Genomic DNA, 13,035 nt, shown 5'->3' on the forward strand with positions numbered 1-13,035 from the left:
TGTTTCATATAAAATGTCATAAATAAATAAATAATACAAGCTTTAAGTTGTATACCATATACAGTATATCGGTTGTGGCTCAGCTGGTCGGCCGTCAATTAGGAGGTTGGCAGTATGGTTCCCGGTGCCCCGCAGTTTAAATTGATATTGCAAGATTTCTATAAAGACGTGTTTTATCCTCTGCAATGTCAAATATGCGCATATCATCATTTTGGAGCCTAAGACACCACATCCAAATGTGTCAGTTGAAAGCCAATATTGCAAATACTAGGGGTGTAACAATACACAAAAATCACGGTTCGATACGTACCTCGGTTTTGAGGTCACGGTTCGGTTCATTTTCGGTACAGTGCGGGAACAAAATGCAAAACATAAATTTGCTCGTTGTTTATTCGGAACTTTTGTAAACCAACAATTTATTGTAACATTATACAAAATATGAAAATAAAATTAAAAAAATAGAATACTGTTGTAAAGTGCTGCCTGGTAATAAGTTAAATAAATAATTTTCACTGTCTCCTTAAGTCCCTCTGCCAGGTTTGCACTGGTGTGTTGTTCATACGGGCTGAGTTGCAGGGAGAGGCTGCTTGATTGCCAAAGTCAGCTGCGTTTGCACTAAGGTCATTTTTTTTTCTTGTAGCAGTGATATTCACACTTGGGTGGTGCCGTTTCAAGTGCCGCGGCACAACGCAGAAATTCAGCCGAATTTAGCGCAGAGCAGACAGGAAGAGCAGACACGAAACAACAACAATACATCCAGTTGATTTTCAAAATAAAACACTCCGTGTTGATACAAGCACAAAAACCTCAAAAAAGAGACAAATACGCGCTCTTCTTCTAATCCTTCAGTCGGAAACACTTCGTGTTATGTTTATAACACGTATAACTGCAGTCGTGTGTGATTATGTAATTATCACGGGAATTGTTTCGGTTTCGTTTCTCCAGCTGTTCGGCCGAACTGCGCCGTGCCCGACTCGTCTTTCTCCGTTGCAATATGTAACCAGGAAGCCGAAGTGTTCCCAAGCAGGAGACTTAAGCGACAAGGGAGGGTCTTCAAGCTCTGGTTTCGCGCTAGCGTTAGCCATGATGTAAACGGGCTGCACGTGTAGCTGCAGGCAGAAAATAAACACACGCAACTTCTGCTGTGGAAACTCACCCGTGCACAGCCCTGTACCGAACCGAACGTCCTGTACCGAAACAATTCAATACGAATACATGTATTGTTACACCCCTAGCAAATACCATTGAATTGTCTAAATGTGAAAGTTTAATACACATCTTCAAACAGTCCAGTTTTTAATGTCTTTTCACCGGTGACCACAGACCATAACAAAAAAAACCTTCACTGTGATTTGTAGGAACTACACTCTGTCCACTCGCCACTGTACGGCTGCGTTATAGTGCTAAGGTTCTTCCCACACAAACAATCTTTGGTCCAGAACAGACACCGGCTGCTGAGAGCACTTTAACCAAACAATAGACAGGTTTAATTTTTGCCCTGCCATCAGTTGCTCACTAACATGAAGGTAAGCGCTGACTACAAATGAGAAGCTGCTACCTGAATATTTTGCACTGTAGTGTCAGAGCAAAGCAGTGTATTTGTCAACTTCCAAAATACTTTTTTTAACACTCAGGCAATCACACATATGCAGTGAAATGCTGTACTGTAGGCTGTGGTACAGGGAAGCAGAGCTGCAACAGCCTGATGGAGACAAACCACAGTTGAGGACAGGAAAGGAAGGATAGGATTGGCCACCTTTATTGTAGCACGTAAATAAAAATATGCCTGGATCTGCCCCAATACAACCCTTAGCGTTGGTCAGGATATCTGTAATCATCTTGCATCCGTAACAGTGAGGCAAGTGGATGATCATGTCCAGCTACAGTCTTCTAATTCCTTTTGGACAACAATAGAAAGTAGAGCCCGACTGATGTACTGGTTGGCCAATATTATCTGTATCGGGGTATATGTTGTCCGGTATGCTCCCATCTGAGAACTTCTTTTTAGAGATTATATTGCAGAAAAAGATGCTTAGGTGGGTTTATAATCATTAAATTCCCTGTGAAGTTTACTGTTTAAGTGCATGGATGTCATTTTGAACTATAAAAATGTTCAACTGTATTACGTATCTTTGTTTGATAACAAATTGGTCATTTTCACACTCACCATGTATATTCAGGTATTTATCCAAGGATAAACTGCATTATTCAGATTCTTTATTCAAGCATTAAAAGAACCTCTTATCAAGCTTTCAGCCCGTGTTTGAAAATCATACCGGTAAACTAATCTTGCCAATTAAAATAACAATTGAAATCTCCTGCAGTCCCAGGGATATGAAGGTACTGTCCTCGATTGACTGCCAGCCTGACAGATGGATCGTTTAACACTCAGCAGTGACACATTTGAAAGAAACTATTCTTGATAGTTTTGGCCAGGTGAAACGTGCATCTCTCTTTTTTCAGCTTCCAGTACTGGTACACAGTTCTCAGTGTGTATCACAATGGATATCACATGGACAGGGGAAAAAAAAGGATTTTAGACCGCAGGAAATGTCCGATCCAAGACTCATTAGCGTCTTTTTTTTTTTTATTAAACGACCTGCATTCCCTCTCCAACTCGCACATCAATTTTACCTTTGCAGAATCGCAGAAGTCTGAGAGAAAAGGCTCACAGATCTTTCAGACACATAGGGTCAACATGACTGCAATTCGCTGTTCTTTTATTAAACACTACTAATGTCATATCTGGTATAGACTGTGAAGGAAGACTCTCCATTTTGAAAAATTAGAGGACAGGGAGCTGTAGACCAGAGAATACAGTGAAAACAGAAAAACAGTGTAAGTGGCATGGAGACACTATAGCACCGTGATCTAACACTGTGCCCCATGTGAAGTCCTTTAAGTGGTGCAGTGCACTGACTTTACAGACAGGTATGCATTCAAGCATACTGAAATGCTGGTAACAATTGGCACCTCAGTGCCACATTAGTGCTGTCTTGTTCTGTGGGTGTGTGAGCTGCTCCTTTAGGATGAGTAGCAAAAAGCAGCATCAGAAACGCATACGATCTGTGTTCGTCAGTGTGGAACAACAGATGCGATAGCTCCTTAAGCCTTGTTCAGACCAAATCTCAGGGCAAGATGAGTTGAAACCTTCCACTTCACGCCAATTTTGACTACAAGGCCGTGTATCGTTTCTATAGCAACATGTGTACATCCCTTGTAAGCGTTTCTTGCTTTTGTCGTGGCTGGATGAGCAAAGTAATAGTGAATTAGCTGCTACAATTAATTGCTATAAACTTAGGCAACTGAAGGAAACATTCTTAAAATTTCTTTCAGCCAGTGTCAAGGGAGAACCTGACCAATCGTTGGGTGCTAAGAAATACATTGATTTCCCTGACTTCACAGTTGTTTAAACAGGAAGCATTTGGTTTATAAATAAAAGCAGACACACAGCATATTCAATAAAAATAAAATTAAAATGAATTTGGTGAAGGAATATTCAACAGCATCTTTCACATGCTGAGGGAAACAACTTCAGCACTGGACAGCGCCTGTGCTGCCACAATAATAAAGACAAAATACATTCAAAATGCAACAACAAAAAGTGCTTTTGTCCCATGTGTTTAATCAGACAACTGTGCATTTGTAGTAATGTATTAGATGAAATGGCTATCACAAGGTTAGAAGCTATCCAATGTGCAGCCACAACGAGAAGTGAAATGCATTTAATGTGCACATGCTTGTAAAACAAACATCATCAAAAATAAAAAATAAATCATCACAGTGATTATATTTCTGTTGCAAACAAAAGTAACTGGTAGGCTGATGGTACACATGCGTCCTGCTGCGCAGTGGTTGAAATGTTACACATTAAATGTCTTTCACATCATCAGAAATGAAAAGAATAATATCCACAGTGCAGCCACAACAGGAAGTGGTTACCCTATATGCCTGCCGACTGTGCGTGGATGGTGTAAAAGCAACATCCTCTGTATCATTTTAAATATGTCTCTATTCAAAAATAAAAAATAATGATTTGCGTTCAGGGGGCTTAACTGGGGCGTAGCCCTGCGTGTGCTTATGTTCTAAAACTAGCCACTGCCGACATGATTAGCAGAGTCACAACACCAACAGCCATCATCAAGACGAGCGAGTTCACACTGCTGCAACTTTTCCTTGCAATGTTTTAAAATACTTTTATCTCATATGAGCCAAGAAAAGGAGAAGAAAGACAAACTGTATGAAAAAGTGACATGTCTTAGTCTAAAATGCGAAAACTAATTAACCCATACAGTATCATACTATTAAGTCATAGTGATGGCTTGTTGGGAATGTATTAACTGGGAGTGGAAGTACCTGCATGTATTTCATTCTCTGCATGTCAAAGAGATAAAACAAATCCATCTAGCTTACCATCAAACTTTTTATGCCTCGCGACGAACGTCGTCCTCATATTGTGGCTGCTCCTCTCCACCAAGTTCTCAAACTCCACTTTGCTCTGCTGGTTGAGTTTGTCCTCCATCTCGGATGTGCAGCAGGTGTATCCCTGAGGACAGACGCGCAGGTGCTCACCTGAGGGAGACAGAAACATGGAGCCCCATTTTTACACACATCAGTACCACAGGATTCAGTTTTTCAAAAGGCTGAGCTGAGTCTTTGATCAAAACTCTCCTGTGATTTTGGGACTCTCATCACTGAAGCTATCAAAGAGGGACAGACCGTGACAAATGGGGAAGGATAATATTTGTCGGTAGCCTGCTATCATGTGAAACAGAGGGTAACTTTGATACAGCAGATTTTATACCTCATGCAGGATTTTCTTTATATCACAGTCCAAAGAGCTGCAATATCCACGACTGAGCTTGTGTACAGTACATCAGTATTACGTATATCAGATGGCTGGCAGTCCATTCAGAAACCGTATTTCAGTTAGAAAGTGCTGAAGCTGTGTGGAGTAGTCTAAACATCAGCCACAATTACCACTAAACCAGCACTGATTAATGTTTTGCCTACTTGGGGCCAGCTGTAAACAAATCCTTAACACAATATCACCTTACAAGCAAACATGTTAACAAGCGATGCTAATTTACACATCAACCGGAAACCAAGCACCACTAGACTCTGTTTTAGTCATGCAAGTCATATATTCACTCTCTTTTAGCTCTGTTTTTGGTTTCCATCAACTCCTGAGGGAGATATCCAGCTCTTTAACTGCTAAATGCTCCTCTATGTTCACCAGCTAGTAGCTAACTGTGTGCTATTTGCTAATGAGCATGTGGTGTACGTTTTTTTTCCGCTTAAAACAACTGTCTGCTGATGTAGCTGAAATCACTGAAGATAGGATTGATTATTGTGAACCAAAACCACAAAACCAGAACAGAAAGATGCTAAATGCAATGTAGAAATGAGGGGAACTGCAGAGATGGGTGAGATTTGCTTTCTCGGATCATGACTTGGGGCAACTCCAATTTGATGCATTAATAATATTAAAGATATCAATGAGTTTAGCTCTTAACAGTAATATGTACATGGGGTAATGTGTGGGTAATTTTCTGACAACACAGCTGCACAGTTGCTTGTATGAAAACAACAATCTCAGTCAAAAGTTAACTAAGAGCTCCTTTTTTCTCTTTTCCTCATCAGATATTTTTTACTTTATCTGCTGATGTTGTGAGATCAGACTTCAGCTACCATCTTAATATAATTAAACCATCTCAACAGCAACAGCTTCTCTTTTTGGAAACAATGTCCCTATCACGCAGGTTAATCCACAGACCCTGCCCTGCTTAATTTAACAGAAAAGAAGTTCCCATTGAAAAGTGCACATTGTGTGGATTATCTTAATTACCGGGACACGGTTTCTGGAAAAGACAGCTACTGCTGATTTTTTTTATAATATTTTTTTTCAATGCTTTGCAAACTACAAACAAAAGTCTATCCATTGTGGAAGCAGCAGAATGATCGGTGATGTAGATCTCAAATTCGCCCTATACATTCAGTATTATCTGCTTAGCCAGGTACCACTAGGGGGTGAGTGGTAGAGTTCAGACAGAAAGTACCTCTAACAAAGTGAAAAATGCCAAGTGTATCATCTTGTGGCAGTAATGCTTTACAGAGCCTTTAAGCTTCAATTCAGAATGTTTCCAAAAAATAAATAAATAAATAAATAACAGTGTGAAATGTTTCTGGTCAATACTTGTGTGTGTGTTCGTAAACAAGATTCATCTAAGTTGAGTTAAGTGTTTTAAAATCCCTTTGAGATCCGGTCTTTAAGATGTCTCTACAACTTGAGTTGTTGCGCAGGAGGACAATTAAATTGATTGGACTTAAAGAAGAGTAGAACAGTGTGTATATCAGCCTGTAAACTTGAGCAAAAGACTGGCTGCATGATTCAGAAACGGAGGTATTGGATCTCGGGGAGGGTGTTTAATAATTTGTTAAATTCAGAGAGTTCACCAGAGTGCAGCAGAAATTATTCAGAAATTGAGAAAATGTTGAATTACACTTCTTTGGCTAGAACCTTGCCCTTGGAAAAACAAAAGTCAGTAAATTACTTCACACTTCTGAAAACCTCTCTCATTAAAAGCAGAAGGGTTACTCTCACACCTGTGGACTATCATTGGTGTATAAACAGTGTAAGTGTGTAAAAGGGCATGAATTGCATTAAGAAGTGAGGAAAAAACATGCTGAAGTCAGATGAAATTAAAGATTTAGCTCCACAGTCGTAATGCGCAGCACTATCTGACAGAAACCAGGCTTAATCCATCATGCATTTAACACAATCTGTATCTCAGAGCACGGTGACGGCTGCATCACCAGGCAGATATGCTGTTTAGAGACATGGGAGATTAGAGAAAAATGACGGTTTGAGCCAGATACTGACAGATTTCAGAAAAAAAAACAGTGAGAGTGATGTAGACCTGTGGTTGAGTCAACTACACCCAGACACCAGGACAGTTTTAGGAAGAGAGTGAAAAAATCCAAGAGTGACCAAATCTGTGTAAAGAAATCAAAGAATCTGATGTGAGCAACAACATCCACTGAGCAGATTAAATCTGCAAGGATGCATGTGACAAACTGCCTAAATCATTGCCTATGGTGTTTCTACTAAACACTGGCTCAAGAGGTTTTATTTTCTGTGGTATTTTGTGCTGATTAAACATCACGATTCCATTATCACTCAGTACATTATTACGTGGGTGCTCAATGCTCATGGGTCAGACCACACCCATCTTCGAACTGGACCTTCATTTTGACCTCAACTACACACCTGTGAAGTTTCATGACTGCATCAAAACTAATGAGGGCCAGGGGCATAAAGTGTAAAGGGGCCACACACCCTTCATTTTGGCTTCCTTGCTTGGACCACAGCCATTTTCAAAGTCTTTCAGCCTTCATTTTGATCTTAATTTAACACATGTGAAGTGTTGTGACTCAGTCGTACTGACAAAATCTGTCCACAGACAGACAGACGGACAGATATATGAACACCAAAGTACTCAAAATTGCTTCTGCAGTAGTTCCTTCTACAACAGCTGTTTCCAAGACTATTTAACCATGATGACACACACAAACTCAAGGTAAAAAACATTGCCTGCTGACGCTGTCGCTGCTGGTAAACAAACATTTGCACATATAAGTTTTCTTCACAACATAAGATGATGTTAGCCAAAGAAGTAATAAAACAAAACATAGCTAATTATGTGTTTTTCAACGCACCTGTAAAAGGTTGGCCCCAAAATGAACCATTTTGAAGACAAATTGTAAATACAACAAAGCAGCATACAACTTTACACATTTGTTAATGGCTATAATGGCTTTTGGTGCATTCATTGCACATAATGAATTCTAAATTTGATATACAACTACATGCAACAGATGTTGCACTATCAACAGACTTCCAGACTGCCAGAGATATAAAAAAAACCAAAAAACAACAGTAAGTAGGCTTCCAGAATTTATCAAAATCAGAGAAATATATGCCAAAATATGCCCATTTACAAGCCAATTTCTAAAAAGTTTTTCCCAAAATCACTTGAGTGAAAAGTGTTATCTATGAGCTCAAAACTCAGCAGCAGGAGATGGACTTGAGAGCTCAATCATGGACCACTTGTCAGTGAGAGGATGAGATCCATGAATAACAAACAAACAATAAAACAAACAAAAGATTAAGCTTGTGGTTACTGTGAAAACACTGGTCATAATGTGTACTTTCAACTGTTTGCCTTCCTGGGCAGCAAGGAACCGGGAAAGTTGTTGCTCAGGCAGGCAGCAGATGTGCAAATTCTTTGGACAATAATAACCAGTCGTTGCCTCGTTACTGATACGTACAAATATAGCAGTTTTACGGGAGCCACATTTTCTGCACACTTGCCTTATTATCTTTCCTCTGCGTCTCTACGTCTGAGAGCATCAGACATCATTATCAGAGATTTCTTTATATAAAAGAGTCTGGCCGGCAGTCGCATGAAAGATTCGAGTTTCGTGGGTTTTCTTTTTTCTCAATTCTACCTATTATAATGTGAGAAAAAGGAGGATTAAATGAGCTGACGGTGCACCAGTGGCGGATTGGTGCAGAATAGGCTCAGATTGTGGAGCTTAAAAAAAAAACATCCTGCTTTAAAATGCAAGCACTGGCAGGCACACCGGTATTCTGCATGCATATACAGTAAGCTATAGACAGAGGAGCTGTGCATGGATAATGAAACAAGGAGGTTGCAGTATGTATACATGCTGGCACTCTCAAATGTGCTTAATCCTTAATCAGTCCTTAGAGACGCACCCAGCTACAGTAATGAGGTGCACCATCAACAGTTCAACACAAACCCATTGTCTCCAGAGTAATGCACAAGTCTCCTGGCCACAGAGAACAAACTCTGTGGAACAACAAAATAAGCCGGAATGCAACAGTCGATTTCCATTTGGTCCTTCTTTAAGGCTCTTTTGTTCCTCTGCTAAACGACAATGTGGTAATCACTTAGCAATGCAACAGCATTCCCCAACTGTCACATATCATTTCCACTACGTGGAGGTGCAACACAGTGTGATAATCTTTATTCCAAGCTGTGATCAGTTTAACACATGCCTTCAGAGCTTGTGGTAAAGTGTAGCATACTGGTATTCCGTAATTACCTTGTTTTTTCATCATTTCAATTCATGTTTTCTTTCTGCTGTTTGTCTTTCCAGGCATATTTCATGTTTATGTTGTATCAGTTTTGCTTACAATTGACCTCTCATTCACCGAAACACAGTATCATTAAAGTGTCAGTGTAGTGCAATCTCTTTTTGTCCAACTCTTTTTGTTGTTGGAGCTGGATGTTTACACGGAGGAGTCGAGGGATTATTAAGGGTGACGTGGGGTCAGTTTGAACTGGCATGCATCAGCTGGTTGGCAAATGTCAAAGAAAACACCTAATTTCAGCGTTGTAGGCCATGTTTCCCAGGATCTAAAATTGCACCGTTTGAAAGAGTTTGGCACAAAAGTATATGGTTTATTGTCATAATGATGGATAACTTAAAACACGTGGCATTTTCTCCCTGCATCAGGAAGCCCTGCGACTCTGAAGTAAGTCCATCTCAGTTTGAAGTTTCGACTGATGCAATAAATTGACTTAACTTGTCAAAGTAGGTGGAATACCACTGTTGGCCACTAAAGGATGGCAACAAGAAAAAAAATCAATATGAGGCAGGACTGTCCTTAAGTGCAAATGACAGCTGAAAGGAAATCCTGGTGCTTTTAGCTTTCATGGGGTGTGCATCACTCTTTTCATCACTCACTCTTGTTTTTGTACGAACACATAATTTGACATATTCGGCTACTTTCACCACTTTGAAAACGCTGCTGTTACATAAACCTGAATAAAAACAGGGTTCTGAGCAGCAGGCAGGAGTGTGAGCCGCATGTTTAAGACATTGTAACTGTTGAGAGTTTGTCACGCTGTCCCTTCCCTCCCTTTCTCACTCGTCTTTTCTTTCTGGTCGCTTTCCATGATACAGATACCAAAATTAGGAGCAGAACATAAATAGCAGTGATTCCAAAATAATACACAACAAAACTATCCAACTTTTTTAGGCATAAAACTCCTACAGATTTTTCCGCCGTGTTAACAATTGAGAGCTCCGTTTCTTAAGAACAAAACAATCACAAATGCCTTCCTTAGTGAACTTAGGGAATAATCGTCCCCAAATCTAGATGGGATTTTGGCTCACTAGACCATATCTGTCCTGTTCTAGTTCGTTGCATTGCACCCAAGATGGAATTTGAAACCAAGCTGTCAATACACTACACGCTTGCAAGATCACAGTTGTGCTCAGGCTCTGTCAGGCTGAGTTAAACTTGTAAGACTCAATACCAACACTGCCAACGAAAATGGAGACAGAAGGGTTGACACAATATAAAGCCCAGGACGCCTATTTGGGGGAGATATAAAAATACATTCCTAAAGCTGTATTAAACTGATTAATTTTGTGAGTGCATGAATAACTGTTCAACAGCCTGAAGGAATTAAGATCGAGACCAATAAAGCTGTTTAAATCAAAGATGAAAAAAAAGAATTAATTTACCTATTGAACAGTTCAGCAGAACATAATTCATACATTTCTGAAAACACTGATACACCATGACTTCATCAGCCTGTCTTTACCAGAAAAACGGCCGTATGGGCAAGTAGCTTGTTGTGACCCATATTTACATTTAGACTCTGGTGGTCGTAGCAATTATTATGGGAGCAAAGGAGGAAGTCAGGTGACTTAACATAAAAAGGGACAAATTCTACAGATAGAGGAAGGATGAATGAAAGGGTTAAACACAAAGTCACTGTTTAGTATTAATTATTAAAACTTGCTTACGTGTGTCATGAAGGTAACACAACTTAAATATATTATGCTCATTTTCAGGCTATATTTTTATTTTGGGTTACAACTAGAATAGGTTTACATGTTTTAATGCTCAAAAAACACATTGGTGTTCTCTCTCTGTCCAGTAGTGCAGCACTGTATTCCCCCTCTGTCTGAGAAGCTGTTTTATCTCCCGCCTCTCTTACTGGCAACCCGTCCCGAATATCCAGTCTCCTCTGATTGGTCAGCTCCCACACGCCTAACCCAGCACCACAAACAACTGTGTGGCTGTGTTGAATCAAATATTATGTGCCAAACCAGCCGCCTGGCATAAATTATGCAAATGTGTGACACAGTGACGTAGTGTGATGTCACAAAGTCACAGAATTAAAGGCGAGACTACGGACAGGGTGTTTCTGGAGCAGTGTTTTCTATTGGTCAAGATGAGAAAGAACATAAAACAATAAAATGGATGTTTGAAGGATACCCTCCTTCCCATCATGACAGCTAGTATAAAAACACTTTTATACACGTTTTTATTGAAATATTCAACTTGGAAGCCCAGTTGCTGAGAATACAAAATCATAGTTGGTTCTAAACGATCAGTTTAAACATGCCTGCATTCATTTACAAGTCTTGGCTGTTACAGTGATGCTTACATAAACAACATCCTCAGAAATGGATTTTGACAAATCAGAGCTGTTAGCAGGTCGAGCACCAAGGTGGATAAAAAAAAACTAAAATAAAACAGAACACCGTTTTTGTTGCTAACAGTACGGATGGCTGCAGGTGAAGAGGTGCAAGTGGGAAGTTGGTAACAGTCCCAGAGCACGTCCACGGCATCTGTTAAAACGGCCTGCCAAATCAGTACTGCAACCAATTCTCTCACTGCTGCTGAAACTTTGCACATTTATTAAAAAAAAAAACAGCGTGGGCCTATACTTGCTAGTCATATCCATTTGGTAATCTGCTCTGTCTGTCAGATCGTACGTTTCACAGAACAACAGGCTGGATGAAAAGGTAAGGTTTGCTTTTACTGAGTGAGTAGCAGAGAGACACAGAAATCCTGAAGTGACAACATCACTGACAGAGGTGCTAATATGCTAAAGAATATACACGTGTCTCATCAGGTTCCTCATGTAGAAAGAAGCCTGCATCCATTTAGATGTAAAACAACACTGATGTATCTTAAGCATTGGGTCTGGCACATCCACCCACATTCATGATTCATTATACTCCATCATAAATTCATGGATCAGCACACGCGAAGACAGACCGGCATACACACATACATAAAACATTATTTACTTATGAGCAAACAGCGATGGAATCACTGTGAGTAAAGTGTGGATAAAGGTCCTCGCTCACATGTTTAACCCAGTAAAGCTCGCTAATGCACCACCCTGTCCTTGCAGCTGCCTCCAGCACAGATGTCAGAAGGCACTGCTGCACAGCTTTCCCTTTCAGAACAAGCTGATCAGAGATCTAAATGTATGTAATCACAGACGGCAAGATAATTAAGGACAAATGCTAATCTACTTTGGAGATTTTACAGTGAAATGTTCTGGCTGGCGTTAGCCCAAATGTTTCCTAATCAAATAGCAAGTGAGGCATAAGAAATATTGTTCAGCTTACAAATGCAATCACACATTAGCTGTTTTGTTCCGTTTCTTTGATGCGCGGATGTGTTTGGCTCCTCTGGATCACTATCTTCATGAGGCGCACAACATGATTGAAGCGTAGCATTGTAATTAGGCGAAATTGCTGACTACAGTCTCAGAGCATGCTCACACGGGCCGGCTGGATGCTGTTGTGTGGCTTGAGAAGGAGATGGCAAGACAATGCCCATTTGACACGTGCAAATCAGCCATACAGACACAGCTGCTTTCAAAGAATTCAGTGTTCTCTGAAACACTAAAAATGTCACTTGAGGATTATTGTGTGTCACATGTTTGTTTAAGCAACCAGACATTCTGATTTGCTCAATAATACAAAGTCAGAAATATATAGGTCATTGGGAATCAGTGGATGGACCTGAAGGAACGATCACGCAGAGAATAAAGAAGAATTTACACATCAGATGATGTGCTTTATTCCACAGTTGCCATGTATTTGGCCTCAGTTCCCTTTGGCTTCATATCCCTTGATGTTAAAGAAGCATGCACTCCGCTTCTTTGAGGTTTCATATGCGGCAATCAT

The 13,035-nt window shown here is 40.1% G+C and overlaps 1 protein-coding gene across 6 annotated transcripts in view; it reads right to left on the minus strand.

The window, feature by feature from the left end:
• The window catches only part of gpc6a (glypican 6a), a 252,858-nt gene that overhangs the window by 121,998 nt on the left and 117,825 nt on the right, over positions 1-13,035 (minus strand). For all 6 annotated transcript variants that reach the window (XM_084351451.1, XM_084351450.1, XM_084351453.1 and 3 more), the window contains one exon: positions 4,414-4,572. In XM_084351451.1, coding sequence (XP_084207577.1) covers positions 4,414-4,522 — 109 coding nt within the window. In that variant the 5' untranslated portion in view covers positions 4,523-4,572. The remainder of the gene's footprint in view (positions 1-4,413; positions 4,573-13,035) is intronic.

Source organism: Pagrus pagrus (genome assembly GCF_965226575.1).
Source record: "Pagrus pagrus genome assembly, chromosome: 1".
NCBI lineage: Eukaryota > Metazoa > Chordata > Actinopteri > Spariformes > Sparidae > Pagrus > Pagrus pagrus.